At 39.7% G+C, this 19,472-nt stretch overlaps 1 protein-coding gene across 12 annotated transcripts in view; it reads left to right on the top strand.

Moving 5' to 3' along the window:
• LOC134760004 (olfactory receptor 4N4C) overlaps window positions 1–19,472 on the top strand; it is a 222,055-nt gene that overhangs the window by 138,445 nt on the left and 64,138 nt on the right. The window contains exon 1 of one of the 12 annotated variants that reach the window (XM_063715366.1): window positions 3,295–3,383. The exons of 10 other annotated variants lie outside the window; for them this stretch is intronic. In XM_063715366.1, the coding sequence (XP_063571436.1) occupies window positions 3,377–3,383 (7 nt within the window). In that variant the 5' untranslated portion in view covers window positions 3,295–3,376. Of the gene's footprint in view, window positions 1–3,294; window positions 3,384–19,472 lie in introns of those variants that run through there. One more of the 12 variants, XR_010136915.1, reaches the window with a different exon arrangement.

The raw sequence follows: 19,472 nt of genomic DNA, 5'->3' as shown, positions 1-19,472 counted from the left end.
TCTAAGGCATCATTATTTACAAAGAGCTTGCCCACCAGACAGATTCCAAAAAATCTTCTGGAAGACACAGTCTGAGGAGAAATAAGACACAAAATGTTACCAAAAGTTCTGACATAACGTTTAGGAACATTTCAAGTGTTACTGTGCATATGTTGGAGGCTATACAGCCCAGTGAGGAAAATACTGAGGTTCCAACATTCTCACGCATTGAATAAAAACTTACAGAATTTAGAAATAACTTTTAGAAGGATGGCACTTTTTTGCCAGAATCCTTTAGATATGAGAAAAAAGTATAAGAAGTAGCAACATTTAAGTTAATTAACAAAAATACTTCAGAGGAACATGTGACTTCCCAATTAATATGAGAGAAGTATTTACTTTTATTTATTAGTGTCTCTTCTATTTTTACTTTATGGAATTTAGGGGCCAACATAGTGTAACTAAACACTCATATGTGAGTGAATGCTCATACCAAGTGCTGTGAAGTAGCTGAGGACATCAGGGATATATGCCCTAGGACCACACGCATCTTTCTAAAAGCAAACTTCCACTTTGAGAGACTATGGAGGAAAATGTTTATTCAGACCTTTATTATCACTGAGTCATAATACTTAGAAACTCCTAAAACATAGCTTTGATCTTCTTGTCTGCTCAAAAGCCATCAATGATTTCAAGTTCCCAAGTTCTCCACAAATTGACTTCAAATGACTTTCCTGGTGTTATCTTTCCCTACTCTCTTTTACAGACAAATTAGACAGTAGGCAGCGTTTCATTCTCTGAATAGCTTCAGTTTCCCATGTTCTCTTCTTTGTGATCAGTTTCTGTATTTGGAATTCTATTTATCTCCATCTACACCTGTACAAATCCTCTTTCAAGGTCCAGTTCAAAAGACATTTTTTTCCCAGAATGTTTTCCCCTCTTCCCCTAACCAAAGCACCTTTTCCGTCCTTGCATTTTTTTTTTTTTTTTTTTTTTTTTTTAAGATGGAGTCTCCCTCTGTCACCAGGCTGGATGCAGTGGCGTGATCTCAGCTCACTGCAACCTCCACCTCCTGGGTTCAAACAATTCTCCTGCTTCAGCCTCCTGAGTAGCTGGGAATACAGGCATGCACCTCCATGCCCAGCTAATTTTTGTATTTTTAGTAGAAACGGGGTTTCACCACATCGGCCAGGATTGTCTCTATCTCTTGACCTTGTCATCCACCTGCCTTAGCCTCCCAAAGTGCTGGGATTACAGGCGTGAGCCACTGCTCCCGGCCCCATCCTTGCATTTTTATTTTGCCATCTTTGTGTCTTTGTCATGATATTAATCACAAGCTGCCTTATATCAATATTCAAGCATGATATTGGCTTGCAGTTTTTTTTGTTTTGTTTTTGTGTCTTTACTAGGTTTTGGTACCAGGATGATGCTGGCCTCATAGAATGAGTTGGACAGGGGTCCCTCCTCCTCAGTTTTTTGGAATAATTTCAGCAAAAATGGTACTGGCTCTTCTTTGCGTATCTGGTAGAATTTGGCTGTGAATCCATCTAGTCTTGAGCTTTTTAAAATATACATTTTTTTGGTTGGTAGGCTATTTATTACTGATGCAATTTGGGAGCACATTGTTGGTGTGTCCAGGAATTTACCCATCTCTTATAGGTTTTCTAGTTTGTGTGCATAGAGGTGTTTGTAGTAGTTTCTGATGGTTATTTTTTATTTCTGTGGGGTCAGTGATAACATGGCCTTTTTCATTTCTAACTGTGATGTTTCTTTCAAAAGATTAGAATAACTAGTAAAAATTATACCTATTCTGAGTATGGCTTCTAGGTATTATTAAATGTTTACACCTTTAATTTACTCTGGTCAGCAATATAAGTTATCTTTGGGGCTTTTTTCTTAAATAATCTTGTCACTAAACCACTATACTTCATAAACAGCCTGGTTAAATGAACATGCATTTGAATAGACTCCAGAGAGATAAGATTAATTAACCTTTGACACAAGAAGCTCACAGTGCAACAGGCCACTCTGCTAGGAAAAAAGTCCTATGAAGTCTATGTCGGCAAAATCCCACCTGAGGGCTAAACTTTAAGCTCTATTCACTTTTAGCTATTAAGTAAATATACTACCATCCCATGCTGATAGTGATGGGCAGTCTAGGGGGAGGTTGACTTCTATAGGGAGGAGGGAGGAAGATGTGTTTCTGCACTTTGCTTCTTCAATCAGGCACTCTGTGACTTCTTCATTTCCTTCCTCTCCTCTTTAAGCCCTGGCATGTTGGCTCAGAAGCACAAGAGGGCAGGATAATCCTCATTGTCTCATTCACACTGACCAAAGCCCTGGGCTTTGAAATACACACTCACTCCCCCCAAGCTCTACTCACTGATGCTGGGAGCAGTTTAGAGCAAATGTTATCCAAAGTGACATTACCTAGATCACTAGGTTCTTTCTTTCTCCTACCTCCAATCCTGCTGTTCTTTCAGTTCTAAGTCAAGGATACTCCAAGTTTACACATTGCAGGAGCCCCTGGAATATTTGGGGTTTCATACTGCACATCAAAACTATTTCTCACTGACACAATCATCTACTAAAAATTTTGTTGAATTTCTGCCGTTTTAATGGCTATCTATCTGCCTTCATATGAACTTCTTGGTATTATAATAGTCAGTGTGCTTCCAAATTAATCCCGATTCGTCTACCTTTATTTTAAGATGAAATGTAGGCCGAGCACGGTGGCTCAGACCTGTAATCCCAGCACTTTGGCAGGCCAAGGCAGGTGGATCATGAGGTCAGGAGTTCGAGACCTGCCCGGCCAACATAGTGAAACCTGGTTTCTACTAAAAATACAAAACAAACTAGCCAGGCATGGTGGTGGGTGCCTGTAATCCCAGCTACTTGGGAGGCTGAGGCAAGGAGAATCGTTTGAACCTGGGAGGCGGAGGTTGCAGTGAGCAGAAGTCGCGCCACTGCACTCCAGCCTGGTGACAGTGCAAGACTCCGTCTAAAAAAAAAAAAAAAAGTTGAAATGTAGCTTAGAACCCATTATTCCATAAGACCAAAACCATATCTCTTTAAGAGGATGTTGGAAAATCAGCCTTTCTCATAAAGTAGTTTTCTCCACAAGTTTAAACATATTACTCCATTATAAGTTTAGAGACTGTTTTGAAAAACTATTATGCTTCAGCTTTTCCTGCACCTTTCTCTTTCTTGTCTCTTACTTCCTTTTCTGTGATCTGGTCCAACAATTATTGCCATGGTAACAAAGGCTCTGTGACATCTCTAGCAAGCTCATTGTCTTCTGCCTTATTAAACTTTAATGGGTAGCTAGTAGACAGTAACACTCTGGAAGGGCTCAAACCACATAACCAAATGTGCCAAGATAATCCTGAGCTCGCTCATGTCAGGTAAGGCAAAGTATTTTAGTGCAACAGTAAACAATTAATTAACCAAACAAAAACAAGAAGACTTTTTTGGGCCAGAAAGCCATTAATTAGCTAAGCTCAGAGCCACTCATTGAAACTAGGTCCTGACTGGGTTTCTGGGTTTGACCACTGGGCAGAAACTAGGACCCAAAACCAACTGAAATGAAATTGTGTCCGGAATTGGTGGGTTCTTGGTCTCACTGACTTCAAGAATGAAGCCGCGGACCCTCGCGGTGAGTGTTACAGCTCTTAAGGTGGCGCGTCTGGAGTTTGTTCCTTCTGATGTTCAGATGTGTTCGGAGTTTCTTCCTTCTGGTGGGTTCGTGGTCTCGCTGGCTTCAGGAGTGAAGCTGCAAATCTTCACGGTGAGTGTTACAGCTCATAAAAGCAGTGTGGACCCAAAGAGTGAGCAGTAGCCAGATTTATTGCAAAGAGCGAAAGAACAAAGCTTCCACAGTGTGGAAGGGGACCTGAGCGGGTTGCCACTGCTGGCTTGGGCAGCCTGCTTTTATTCTCTTATCTGGCCCCACTCACGTCCTACTGATTGGTAGAGCCCAGTGGTCTGTTTTGACAGGGTGCTGATTGGTGCTATTACAGTCCCTGAGCTAGATACAGATATTCTCCACGTCCCCATCAGATTAGTTAGATACAGAGTATCCACACAAAGGTTCTCCAAGGCCCCACCAGAGCAGCTAGATACAGAGTGTCGATTGGTGCACTCACAAACCCTGAGCTAAACACAGGGGCTGATTAGTGTGTTTATAAACCTTGAGCTAGATACAGAGTGCTGATTGGTGTATTTACAATCCCTGAGCTAGACATAAAGATTCTCCAAGGCCCCACCAGAGCAGCTAGATACAGAGTGTCGATTGGTGCACTCACAAACCCTGAGCTAGACACAGGGTGCTGATTGGTGAGTTTACAATCCCTGAGCTAGACATAAAGACTCTCCACCTCCCCACCAGAATCAGGAGCCCAGCTGGCTTCACCCAGTGGATCCCGCACAGGGGCTGCAGGTGGATCTGCCTGCCAGCCCTGCGCCGTGCGCCCGCACTCCTCAGCCCTTGGGCGGTGGATGGGACTAGGCACCGTGGAGCAGGGGGCGGCGCTCCTCAGGTAGGCTCGGGCTGCACAGGAACCCACGGAGGCAGGGGGAAGGCTCAGGCATAGCGGGCTGCAGTCCGGAGGCCTGCCCGACGGGAAGGCAGCTAAGGCCCGGCGAGAAATAGCAGCGCCGGTGGGCTGGCACTGCTGGGGGACCCACTACACCCTCCGCAGCCGCTGGCCCAGGTGCTAAGTCCCTCACTGCCCGGGGCCAGCAGGGCCGGCAGGCTGCTCCTAGCGCGGGGCCCGCCAAGCCCACGCCCACCCGGAACTCCAGCTGGCCCGCAAGCGCCGCAGGCAGCCCCGGTTCCCGCTTGCGCCTCTCCCTCCACACAAGCTGAGGGAGTGGGCTTCGGCCTTGGCCAGCCCAGAAAGGGGTTCCCACAGTGCAGCGGTGAGCTGAAGGGTTCCTCAAGTGCCGCCAAAGTGGGAGCCCAGGGAGAGGAGGCGCCAAGAGCGAGCGAGGGCTGTGAGGACTGCCAGCACGCTGTCACCTCTCTGGTCCCCAGATATAGTTTTCATCTAAGGATAGGTTTGAAAGTATCCAGATTTAGTGGTGGGCCAGGCCTCCCCTGTGAGCAGTACAGTTCAGGACACCTGGACTGCCCTTTCCCTCTGCCTTCCCTGGGGTAATGTGAATGGCTTAGTCTTTCGTGTTTCCATCTGTAACATGGAGGAGGAAGAGAAGAGCCTCATTGCACATATTGGGTCATTGAGAATGATCTTAGAGCCAAAATTTACAATATTTTGAGGTTAGGTTTGATTTGTACCATTCCACTACTCCTCTCTCCCAATATGTTGTGCCAAATTGTAAGTAATTTGCAATTAGAACACATTGAAGACATATATTTGAGCTCCTTAGAGAGTCTCACTCACCTTTGAGGTAACTTTTTGTACTTTAGGTTTTCTCAAGTCAGAGTGTTGAGTCCTTAAATCAGTGTTTGGGTAGTGATAAAATTTTGATACATAAAGTGAATTGCCTAAGCTTAGTAAATGGGGCACAGGGTTGCTTGTCAACAGTCTTTGTGGTGTCATGCTGAAAAAGCCTTGAGGCTCAGACTCAGCCCACAGCTCTCTGCACTCCCTCCACCTCCCTTCTGCGCCTTTCATGTGTATCCTTTACAGCAATTTTTTTTGTGAGTTCTTTTCCTTTTTGAGATCTCTCTTAAGGTTAATGGTGTACAGTAGATATCCAGAACTTATTCATCCTTTTTAGCTGAAACATTGTACCCTTTGACAAATGTCTCCCCATATCCCCTGGGCGCAATTTTCAATAGGTAGTTAGGGAAAGCCTCAATGAAAAGGTTGGGATTTGGGGATGCTAATAACATTCAGTTTCTTGCACTAGGTACCTTTACACAGGAGTATCAGTTGATAACAATTCATTGAGCAATGTACTTATGAACAGAGATATATTTGACTGTTTGGTGAGACATTCTGGAGTTTAAGCTCTCATTTAAACCAGTTACAATTTTCCATAGAGAGCTACTGTGTCACTTGGGTCTTTTCCCAATTAAGCAAGGCTACTTTCCATGGAATCATTATCCAGTATATGAGGTTAACTTGACACTTGTTCAATATGTGCTTGCTTTATAATAGGTGATTGAATATTTTTTATTTTATATTTAAAAAACTGTATATATTTGTGGCATACAAGATGATTTTTTGATATGTATACATGGTGAAATGATTAATTCAAACTAATTAACATATTTATCACTTCCACATACTTTCATTTTATTGTGTGAGAATATTTAAAATCTCGTCTACAATTTCAAGTATACTTTTGGCCCTATGTTTCCATGAGTTCCACATTCAGGCATTCAACCAACTGGATAGAAAATATTAGGACAAAAAACCCATAAAAAATACAATAAAAGCAATAAAAATAAAAAATACAGTATAACAACTATTTATATAACATTTATATTTAATTAGTATTATAAGTAATCTATATATGATTTAAAGTGTATGGAAGAATATGCATAGGTTACATGCAAATATAAAATGATATCGTTTTATATAAGGGGCTTGAACATCCCAGGATTTTGGTGTCCTTGGGGAGTCCTGGAACCAATTGCCCCCCAGATATTGCAGATATTTAGGGACAATGGTATAACACATGACTATTAACTACAGTCACTGTGCTGTACGGTAGATCTCCAGAACTTATTCATCCTGTTTAGATGAAACATTGTAGCTTATGACCAATATCTCTCAATTCCCCTGGGTAGAATTTTCAATAGCTAGTCAGGAAAGGCCTCACTGAAAAGGTGATATTTGGTCAAAGATTTGAAGGGAGTGTGGGGGAAAGAAATATAAATATCTAGGAAAAGAGCATTCCAGGCAGAGGAGATGGCATGTGTAGGGGCCACAAGGCAGGAGCATGCCTGCCATACTTGAGAGACAGTAAGGAATCTGCATCTTTTCCTCATGTCTTTCTAACCTCCAATCTATTTAAATATGGCTTCCCCCCACCACACCCTTAAAATGGCCATTGCATAAATCACCAATAACATTTATGTTAGTCCATTTTACATTGCTATAAAGGGACACCTGAGACTGAGTAATTTATAAACAAAAGAGGTTTATTTGGCTCATGGTCCTGCAGTCAGTACAAGCATGGCATCAGCATCTGCTTAGCTTCTGAACTCTAAGGAAGCTTTTACTCATTGAAGAAAGCAAAGGGGGAGCCTGTGTGTCACATGGCAAGAGAGGGAGCAAGGTGGAGAGGAGGTTGTCCCATACTCTTTTTAACCATCAGATCTGATGGTAACTCTACTATGGGTAAAATACAAACCCATTCCTGAGGGTTGGGTTGGATACCATCACCATCCCATGAGGGATTCACCTCCATAACACAGACACCTCCCACCAGGCACCCCCTCTGACATTGGGGATCACAATTCAGCCTGAGATTTGGAGGGTACATTGAGTATAGTGTGAGCTGTAGGCTTGTAATACATGGTCTTTATTGTGTTGAAGTATATTTCTTCTAAACAAACTCTGTTGAGAATCTTTTCATGAAACAATGTTGAATTTCTCAAATGCTATTTCTGCATCTAATTAGATGATTATATAATTTTTGGGCTTCGTTTTGTTAATGTTGTATGTCACGTTTATAGATTTATGTATATTGATCCACCTTGTATCCTTGGGGTAAATCCACTTGAGCATGGTAAGTTATCTTTTTAATATGCTGTTGAATTCAGTGTGCTAGTATTTGATTGAGGATTCTTGCATCTATGTTCATCAGGGATATTGGCCTGTAATTTTTCTTTTCTTTTCTTTTTCTTGTTCTTGTCTGGCTTTGGTATCAGGGTAACGTTGGCCATGTAAAAAAAGTTTGGAAGTGAAGTATTGCTTCCTCTTAGATTTTTTTTGGAAGAGTTTGAGGATTGCTAATTATTTAAATGTTTGGTAGAATACAACAGTAAAGCTATTCTGGGCTTTTCTTTGATGGGAGACTTTATTACAATTCAGTCTTCTTACTCATTTTTGGTCTGTTCATACTTACTTTTTCTTCATGATTCAGTCTTGGTATCTTGCATGTATCTTCAAATTTATTTATTTCTTCTACTTCATTCAATTTGTTACTGTACAATTGTTCATAGTACTCTTTTATGAGCTTTTTTTCCTTATGAGCTTTTATATTTCTATGGTATCAGTTGTAATGTCTCCCTTTCACTTTTGATTGTATTAATATTTGAGTCCTTTCTCTTTTTTCCTTGGTCTGGCTAAAGGTTTCTTGGTTTGTTTATCCTTCTGAAAAAACACTCTTTACTACATTGAGTTCTTTTCTATTGTAGTTTTAGTCTCTATTTTGTTTATTTCTATTCTGATCCTTGTTATTTCTTTCCTTCTGCTGACTTTGGGTTTAGTTTGTTCTTTTATTAGTCACTTCAGTTTTAATATCAGGTTGTTTATCTTATGTTTTCCGTTTTAAATTTTTATGGGTGCACAGTGACTGTATATGTTTATGGGGTACATGAGACATTTTGCTACAGGCATACGATGTATAATAATTACATCACGGTAAATAGGATATCCATCACTTCAAACATTTACCCTTTCTTTGTGTTACAAACAATGAAATTATGCTCTTTTAGTTATTTTTAAATGTACTATAAATTATGTTTGGCTATAGTCACCTTGTTGTGCTATCAAATACTAGATCTTATTTATTCTATCTAACTATTTTTATACCCATTATCCATTCCTCCCCTTAACCCTACAGTTATTCCCAGTCTCTGGTAACCATTATTCTATTCTCTATCTCCATGAATCCAGTTATTTTCAGTTTTAGCTCCCACAAATAAGTGAGAACGTGGAAAATTTGTCTTTCTGTCCCTGGCTTATTTTATTTAACATAATAACCTCCAGTTCTATCCATGTTGTTGCAAATAACAGGATCTCATTCTTTTTCATGGCTGTATATTACTCCATTGTGTATATGAACCACATTTTCTTTATTTATTCATCTGTTCATGGACACACAGGTTGCTTCCAAATCATGGCTATTGTGAATAGTGCTGCAATATGCATGGGAGTGCAGGTATTTCTCAGATATCCTGATTTCCTTTCTTTTGTGTATATACTTACCAATGGCAATGCTGGGTCATATGGTACCTCTATTTTTGTTTTTTTTTGAGAAACCTCCAAACTGTTCTCCATAGTGATTGTACTAATTTACATTTCCACCAACAGTGGGTTCCCTTTTCTCCATATCCTAGCCAGTATTTCTTACTGCCTGTCTTTTGGATATAGGTCATCTTAACTAGGGTTAGATGATTCATCTTGTAGTTTTGGTTTGCATTTCTCTAATGATCAATGATGTTGAGCACTTTTTCACATGCCTGTTTGCCATTTATATGTCTTCCTTTGAGCAAGATCTTTTGCCCATTTTTAAATTGGATGATCAGATTTTTCCTATAGAGTTGTTTGAGCTCCTTATATATTCTCGTTATTAATCCCTTGTCAGATGGATAGTTTACAAATATTTTCTCCTATTTTATGATTGTCTTTTCAACATCAATTGAAATGATCCTATGGTTTTTGTTTTTAACTTTAAGTGATGAACCACATTTATTGATTTGCATATGTTGAATCATCCTAGCATTTCTCGAATAAAACTCACTTGATCATGGTGAATTAAATTTTTAATGTGCTGTTGGATTTAGTTTCTTAGTATTTGGTTGAGGATTTTTGCATCAGTGTTCATCAGGGATATTGGTCTGTATCTTTCTTCTGTTGATACGTCTCTTTCTGGTTTTGTATCAGAGTAATACTGGCCTAATAGAATGAATTTGGATGAATTCTGTGTTCCTATATTTTTTGGAATAGTTTGAGTAGTGTTGGTATTAATTCTTCTATAGATATTTGGTAAAAATCAGCAGAGAAGCCACCACGTCCTGGGATTTTCTTTGCTGGGAGACTTTTTATTAGGGCTTTGATCTCATTACTTACTATTGGTTTGTTCGGGTTTTGGACTTCCTCATGGCTCAAACTTTGTAGGTTGTATGTATCTAAGAATTTATCTATTTTCTCTGGATTTTCCGGTTTATTGGCATATGATTGCAAGCGATCCTTTTAATTTCTGCAGAATTGGTTTTATGTCTTAATTTTATTTATTTGGGTCTTTTCCCTTTTTCTCTTAGGTAAAGTTTTGTTGATTTTGTTTATCTTTTCAAAAAACAAACTTTTCACTTTGTTGATCTTCTGTATTGTATGCTTTGTTTCCATTTCATTTATTACTACTCTGATCTTTATTATTTATTTTCTTCTAATAATTTGGGTTTGCTTGCTTTTGCTTTTTTAGTTTTTAAAGATACATCGCTAGGTTATTTGAAATTTTTCTACTTTTTTGGTGTAGGCACTTGTAGCTATAAACTTTCACTTGCCAGGTTTTGGTATCAAAGAGATGCTGGTTTCACAGAATGAGTTAGGGAGGAGTCCATTCTCCTCATTTTTGGGAATAGTTTCGGTAGAATTGGTACTAGCTCTTCTTTGTATGTCTGGTAGAATTTGGCTGTGAAACCATCTGGTCTAGGACTTTTTTGGTTGTTAGATTTTTATTGCTGCTTCTATTTTGGACCTTAATATTGGTCTTTTAGGGTTTTAATTTCTCCCAGATTCAGTCTTGGGAGGTTGTTTCCAGAAATTTATCCATTTCCTCTAGATTTAGTAGTTTGTGTTCATAGGGTTGTTCCTAATAGTCTTGGAGGATATTCTGTATTTCTCGGATCATTTGTAATGTCACCTTTGTCATTTCTTAATGTGATTATTTGAATCTTCTCTCTCTCTCTGTTACTGTAGCTGGCATCCCATCAATCTTGTTTATCCTTTTAAGGAATCAACTTTTGGTTTGATTGATTCTTGGTATTAATTTTCTTGTCTATTTCATTCAGGTCTGCTCTGGTTTTAGGTTTTTTTTTCTGCTAGCTTTGTTTTAGTTTTTCTAGCTATCTTGTTGGATGCTAGGTCATTAATCTGAGATATATCTAACTCTTTGAGGTAATTGTTAAGTGCTATAAACTTTTCTCTTAACACTGCTTTTGCTGCATCCCAAGCAACTGATCCAAGAACAACTTATTCCCAGTCTATAGCAAAGGTTTTCAAACTCAAACATGTAGAATTACAAAATGTAGAGTTCACATCTTCTCTGGCTAAGATAATGTTGACTAATGAAAATAATGGTAGATTGGAAAATCTATTTGAGTTACTATACTTTCTTGTACCTAAGACAAAATACCCTTATGATGATTATTGTTAATCCTCTACAGAAACATGATGAAAAGAAGTTTTAGTCGAGCAGAGGAGATAGAAAGCAAGATCACAGGGGGTTGGGGAGTGAATATGAAATGAAGAAGTAGAGATTGACTATACTCCTTCATGTCACTTTGCACCCTCCAAAGTAAAAGGAATTTGATGTAATCAATTTTTCACCCATTGCTGGCTGGTTTTCTCAAAGATTGGTGCCATATTGAGGGATTAGTGTTGGTTTCTCATCGAGGCTGCATCTTCAGTGGCTCAGTGATTTGTCACCAACCTTGGTAAGATAATGCCTGTATTTTTTGGCTCGTACATATTTTCCATTTATACAACTTTCCTTATATTCCCTTTTATAAGCTCTGAGGTGAATGAAATCAGAGCTGACTGACATTTTTAGATGACTCATTCTTTTCACCTAGCTGTTGAGTGCCTCCACTCTGGAGGGTACTCTCTAATGGGCACAGAGTTGAGAAACAAAGATCTGCATACTTTGTGCTTATTCTCATAGGCCCATACATAGGTCTCCACCTCAAATTTCATTAAATCTAATTTTTCTGTATTTTGGGGGGCTTTGCTTAGTGAAGCTTTTTTACAACAATCATTATTCTACACATATCCTTATCTATTTTGCATAGCAAGCTATTTCTGCCAACATTCAAAGTGGACAACTAAGTATATTGCCACCAAATCATCAGTTTACGAGGATTTCCTCACCACTGCATTCTATGGCTACCCTGGAGAGGCGTTAAGCTGCAGCATTAGTCAGTTTTTATCTTGTCTAAGGTAGATTCAGACAATCCATTTGTGAGCCAAGCCTGAGGCTCTTTCTTCCTTTATTAGCTGGTTGTGTGAAATACCGTGAAGCCATAGGTATGAACTGAGGAAGAGATATTGTCACAATGAAGGCATGTTTGTATCTTATGGAAATGCTTTTTACTGTATCAAATAGTTTTCAATTCTTTCTATCAAGTGCCAGCAAGCTCAATATGAGATAGAATTTAATATTGGTAAGATAAGATTGGTTAATGATCAACTTGAAGATAATTACAAATATGGGCACTGTGCATATTTATAACAGTTGAGATTCTATTTTATTAAGAATTTCTGGAGGAGCCAAGATGGCCGAATAGGAAGAGCTCCGGTCTACAGCTCCCAGTGCGAGCGATGCAGAAGACGGGTGATTTCTGCATTTCCATCTGAGGTACCGTGTTCATCTCACTAGGGAGTGCCAGACAGTGGGCGCAGGTCAGTGTGTGAGCGCACCGTGCGCCAGCCGAAGCAGGGGCGAGGCATTGCCTCACTCGGGAAGCGCAAGGGGTCAGGGAGTTCCCTTTCCAGGGGTGACAGACGGCACCTGGAAAATCGGGCCACTCCCACCCGAATACTGTGCTTTTCCGACGGGCTTAGGAAGCGGTGCCCCAGGAGAGTATAGCCCGCACCTGGCTCAGAGGGTCCTACGCCCACGGAGTCTCACTGATTGCTAGCACAGCAGTCTGAGATCAAACAGCAAGTCCGCAGCGAGGCTGGGGGAGGGGCGCCCGCCATTGCCCAGGCTCGCTTACCTAAACAAAGCAGCCTGGAAGCTTAAACTGGGTGGAGCCCACCACAGCTCAAGGAGACCTGCCTGCCTCTGTAGGCTCCACCTCTGGGGGCAGGGCACAGACAAACAAAAAGACAGCAGTAACCTCTGCAGACTTAAATGTCCCTGTCTGACAGCTGTGAGGAGAGCAGTGGTTCTCCCAGCACGCAGCTGGGGATCTGAGAATGGGCAGACTGCCTCTTCAAGTGGGTCCCTGACCCCTGACCCCCGAGCAGCCTAACTAGGAGGCACCCCCCAGCAGGGGCAGACTGACACCTCACACGGCCGGCCAGGTACTCCAACAGACCTGCAGCTAAGGGTTCTGTCTGTTAGAAGGAAAACTAACAGAAAGGACATCCACACCAAAAACCCATCTGTACATCACCATCATCAAAGACCAAAAGTAGATAAAACCACAAAGATGGGGAAAAAACAGAGCAGAAAAACTGGAAACTCTAAAAACCAGAGTACCTCTCCACCTCCAAAGGAACGCAGTTCCTCACCAGCAACGGAACAAAGCTGGATGGAGAATGACTTTGACGAGCTGAGAGAAGAAGGCTTCAGACGATCAAATTACTCCGAGCTACGGGAGGATATTCAAACCAAAGGCAAAGAAGTTGAAAACTTTGAAAAAAATTTAGAAGAATGTATAACTAGAATAACCAATACAGAGAAGTGCTTAAAGGAGCTGATGGAGCTGAAAACCAAGGCTCGAGAACTACGTGAAGAATGCAGAAGCCTCAGGAGCCGATGTGATCAAATGGAAGAAAGGGTATCAGCCCTGGAAGATGAAATGAATGAAATGAAGCGAGAAGGGAAGTTTAGAGAAAAAAGAATAAAAAGAAACGAGCAAAGCCTCCAAGAAATGTGGGACTATGTGAAAAGACCAAATCTACGTCTGATTGGTGTACCTGAAAGTGACGGGGAGAATGGAAACAAGTTGGAAAACACTCTGCAGGATATTATCCAGGAGAACTTCCCCAATCTAGCAAGGCAGGCCAACATTCAGATTCAGGAAATACAGAGAACGCCACAAAGATACTCCTCGAGAAGAGCAACTCCAAGACACATAATTGTCAGATTCACCAAAGTTGAAATGAAGGAAAAAATGTTAAGGGAAGCCAGAGAGAAAGGTCGGGTTACCATCAAAGGGAAGCCCATCAGACTAACAGCGGATCTCTCGGCAGAAACCCTACAAGCCAGAAGACAGTGGGGGCCAATATTCAACATTCTTAAAGAAAAGAATTTTCAACCCAGAATTTCATATCCTGCCAAACTAAGCTTCATAAGTGAAGGAGAAATAAAATACTTTACAGACAAGCAAATGCTGAGAGATTTTGTCACCACCAGGCCTGCCCTAAAAGAGCTCCTGAAGGAAGTGCTAAACATGGAAAGGCACAACCGGTACCAGCCACTGCAAAATCATACCGAAATGTAAAGACCATCGAGACTAGGAAGAGACTGCATCAACTAACGAGCAAAATATCCAACTAACATCATAATGACAGGATCAAATTCACACATAACAATATTAACTTTAAATGTAAATGGACTAAATGCTCCAATTAAAAGACACAGACTGGCAAATTGGATAAAGACTCAAGACCCATCAGTGTGCTGTATTCAGGAAACCCATCTCACGTGCAGAGACACACATAGGCTCAAAATAAAAGGATGGAGGAAGATCTACCAAGCAAATGGAAAACAAAAAAAGGCAGGGGTTGCAATCCTAGTCTCTGATAAAACAGACTTTAAACCAACAAAGATCAAAAGAGACAAAGAAGGCCATTACATAATGGTAAAGGGATTAATTCAACAAGAAGAGCTAACTATCCTAAATATATATGCACCCAATACAGGAGCACCCAGATTCATAAAGCAAGTCCTGAGTGACCTACAAGGAGACTTAGACTCCCACACATTAATAATGAGAGACTTTAACACCCCACTGTCAACATTAGACAGATCAACGAGACAGAAAGTCAACAAGGATACCCAGGAATTGAACTCAGCTCTGCACCAAGCGGACCTAATAGACATCTACAGAACTCTCCACCCCAAATCAACAGAATATACATTTTTTTCGGCACCACACCACACCTATTCCAAAATTGACCACATACTTGGAAGTAAAGCTCTCCTCAATAAATGTAAAAGAACAGAAATTGTAACAAACTGTCTCTCAGATCACAGTGCAATCAAGCTAGAACTCAGGATTAAGAATCTCACTCAAAACCGCTCAACTACGTGGAAACTGAACAACCTGCTCCTGAATGACTACTGGGTACATAACGAAATGAAGGCAGAAATAAAGATGTTCTTTGAAACCAACGAGAACCAAGACACAACATACGAGAATCTCTGGGATGCATTCAAAGCAGTGTGTAGAGGGAAATTTATAGCACTAAATGCCCACAAGAGAAAGCAGGAAAGATCCAAAATTGACACCCTAACATCACAATTAAAAGAACTAGAAAAGCAAGAGCAAACACATTCAAAAGCTAGCAGAAGGCAAGAAATAACTAAAATCAGAGCAGAACTGAAGGAAATAGAGACACAAAAAACCCTTCAAAAAATCAATGAATCCAGGAGCTGGTTTTTTGAAAGGATCAACAAAATTGATAGACCGCTAGCAAGATTAATAAAGAAAAAAAGAGAGAAGAATCAAATAGATGCAATAAAAAATGATAAAGGGGATATCACCACCGATCCCACAGAAATACAAACTACCATCAGAGAATATTACAAACACCTCTATGCAAATAAACAAGAAAATCTAGAAGAAATGGATAAATTCCTCAAAACATACACCCTCCCAAGACTAAACCAGGAAGAAGTTGAATCTCTGAATAGACCAATAACAGGAGCTGAAATTGTGGCAATAATCAATAGCTTACCAACCAAAAAAAGTCCAGGACCAGATGGGTTCACAGCCGAATTCTACCAGAGGTACAAGGATGAGCTGGTACCATTCCTTCTGAAACTATTCCAATCAATAGAAAAAGATGGAATCCTCCCTAACTCATTTTATGAGGCCAGCATCATCCTGATACCAAAGCCTGGCAGAGACACAACAAAAAAAGAGAATTTTAGACCAATATCCTTGATGAACATTGATGCAAAAATCCTCAATAAAATACTGGCAAACAGAATCCAGCAGCACATCAAAAAGCTTATCCACCATGATCAAGTGGGCTTCATCCCTGGGATGCAAGGCTGGTTCAATATACGCAAATCAATAAATGTAATCCAGCATATAAACAGAACCAAAGACAAAAACCACATGATTATCTCAATAGATGCAGAAAAGGCCTTTGACAAAATTCAACAACCCTTCATGCTAAAAACTCTCAATAAATTAGGAATTGATGGGATGTATCTCAAAATAATAAGAGCTATTTATGACAAACCCACAGCCAATATCATACTGAATGGGCAAAAACTGCAAGCATTCCCTTTGAAAACTGGCACAAGACAGGGATGCCCTCTCTCACCACTTCTATTCAACATAGTGTTGGAAGTTCTGGCCAGGGCAATTAGGCAGGAGAAGGAAATCAAGGGTATTCAATTAGGAAAAGAGGAAGTCAAATTGTCCCTGTTTGCAGATGACATGATAGTATATCTAGAAAACCCCATTGTCTCAGCCCAAAATCTCCTTAAGCTGATAAGCAACTTCAGCAAAGTCTCAGGATACAAAATCAATGTGCAAAAATCACAAGCATTCTTATACATCAATAACAGACAGACAGAGAGCCAAATCATGAGTGAACTCCCATTCACAATTGCTTCAAAGAGAATAAAATACCTAGGAATCCAACTTACAAGGGATGTGAAAGACCTCTTCAAGGAGAACTACACACCACTGCTCAAGGAAATAAAAGAGGATACAAACAAATGGAAGAACATTCCATGCTCATGGGTAGGAAGAATCAATATCATGAAAATGGCCATCCTTCCCAAGGTAATTTACAGATTCAATGCCATCCCCATCAAGCTACCAATGACTTTCTTCACAGAATTGGAAAAAACTACTTTAAAGTTCATATGGAACCAAAAAAGAGCCCGCATCGCCAAGTCAATCCTAAGCCAAAAGAACAAAGCTGGAGGCATCACACTACCTGACTTCAAACTATACTACAAGGCTACAGTAACCAAAACAGCATGGTACTGGTACCAAAACAGAGATATAGATCAATGGAACAGAACAGAGCCGTCAGAAATAACGCCACATATCTACAAGTATCTGATCTTTGACAAACCTGACAAAAACAAGAAATGGGGAAAGGATTCCCTATTTAATAAATGGTGCTGGGAAAACTGGCTAGCCATATGTAGAAAGCTGAAACTGGATCCCTTCCTTACACCTTATACAAAAATCAATTCAAGATGGATTAAAGACTTAAATGTTAGACCTGAAACCATAAAAACCCTAGAAGAAAACCTAGGCATTACCATTCAGGACATAGGCATGGGCAAGGACTTCATGTCTAAAACACCAAAAGCAATGGCAACAAAAGCCAAAATTGACAAATGGGATCTAATTAAACTAAAGAGCTTCTGCACAGCAAAAGAAACTACCATCAGAGTGAACAGGCAACCTACAAAATGGGAGAAAATTTTCGCAACCTACTCATCTGACAAAGGGCTAATATCCAGAATCTACAATGAACTCCAACAAATTTACAAGAAAAAAACAAACAACCCCATCAAAAAGTGGGCGAAGGACATGAACAGACACTTCTCAAAAGAAGACATTTATGCAGCCAAAAAACACATGAAAAAATGCTCACCATCACTGGCCATCAGAGAAATGCAAATCAAAACCACAATGAGATACCATCTCACACCAGTTAGAATGGCAATCATTAAAAAGTCAGGAAACAACAGGTGCTGGAGAGGATGTGGAGAAATAGGAACACTTTTACACTGTTGGTGGGATTGTAAACTAGTTCAACCCTTGTGGAAGTCAGTGTGGCGATTCCTCAGGGATCTAGAACTAGAAATTCCATTTGACCCAGCCATCCCATTACTGGGTATATACCCAAAGGACTATAAATCATGCTGCTATAAAGACACATGCACACGTATGTTTATTGCGGCATTATTCACAATAGCAAAGACTTGGAACCAACCCAAATGTCCAACAATGATAGACTGGATTAAGAAAATGTGGCACATATACACCATGGAATACTATGCAGCCATAAAAAAGGATGAGTTCATGTCCTTTGTAGGGACATGGATGAAATTGGAAATCATCATTCTCAGTAAACTATCGCAAGAACAAAAAACCAAACACCGCATATTCTCACTCATAGGTGGGAATTGAACAATGAGAACACATGGACACAGGAAGGGGAACATCACACTTCGGGGACTGTTGTGGGGTGGGGGGAGGGGGGAGGGATAGCATAGAGAGATATACCTAATGCTAGATGACGAGTTGGTGGGTGCAGCGCACTAGCATGGCACATGTATACATATGTAACTTACCTGCACATTGCGCACATGTACCATAAAACCTGAAGTATAATAATAATAATAATAATAATAAAAAGATTAAAAAAAAAAAAAAAAGAAGTAAAAAAAAAAAAAAAGAATTTCTATGATTTCTTCTCATATAATTAAGAAAGGTAAACAAAACTGGCATGGACAGGTGAAACTCAGTGTTAAATTTATCAGCACTTTAAAGAGAGCCCACCGTTGAAGCCAGTTTGAATGAAGTTCTAAATTGTATTTTCTTCCTATATAAAAGAGTTTTTCAGGCAAGTATTTAGCTATTTAATTTACATTTCACATGTGAAGTATAATAAAACAACTCCTCTTTTCCCCAGAACTCACATAAATCCTGCCTTTCAAACCCAGAAAATATTCTCAACTCAGCTTCTTTATGACACAAAAACTAATTGCAGTTGCACCTCATTTTGTGGAGCAAATAGCTATGAGGGCTTACAAATTAAAATTCTGTAAATTACATTTCATATTGTGATTCCTTTTCATGAAGTTTTTGAGAGTTGTATTTGAAAAAATGGCCATAGAACAAAACAAAAGTCAAAATTAAAGCAAGATATTAGTCAAATATTTTATAAAATGGATTTTAAGAATTTTATTTTAGTACTGCCCAGCAGTACTCAAATAAGTCACACAGTATTAATACTAAATTAGTTATGATACCAAATCCTGTGTTTAAACTGGGTTTACAACAAAGCAAGCTATATCCTGAGTAATGCTCGCCTTTTTGTTTAGGTCTTTGCTGCACTATATTCCAGGTAATGAATCTGCTTTAAATTCCTAATTCGTGGTTGTGTACTCTCTGAAAAAACACTGAATATCAAACTAAGGCTATTGGCCTATTTACATAATGTAAAGACCACTTGCTACATTTTGACAAGCTGGACTTCTTAAAACTTGGCTATTTTTCAGCCAGTATCTCCTAGTGGATAATGACTGGATTATAGTGTTAATTGTGAGAGCAGTCTACGATATCTGTCACATGTGTTATCAATTGCTTTAGCTCAGTAATACAAAACAGACGTCTTTATTCTTTTTAAAAAGTGGAATTACATGTAAAGGTTCTGATTAGCATAGACATAGAATTTTACACACTTATTATTCAC

The sequence above is a fragment of the Pongo abelii genome, chromosome 15 (genome assembly GCF_028885655.2).
Source record: "Pongo abelii isolate AG06213 chromosome 15, NHGRI_mPonAbe1-v2.0_pri, whole genome shotgun sequence".
Lineage (NCBI taxonomy): Eukaryota > Metazoa > Chordata > Mammalia > Primates > Hominidae > Pongo > Pongo abelii.
This window is presented reverse-complemented; position numbering and strand designations above follow the sequence as displayed.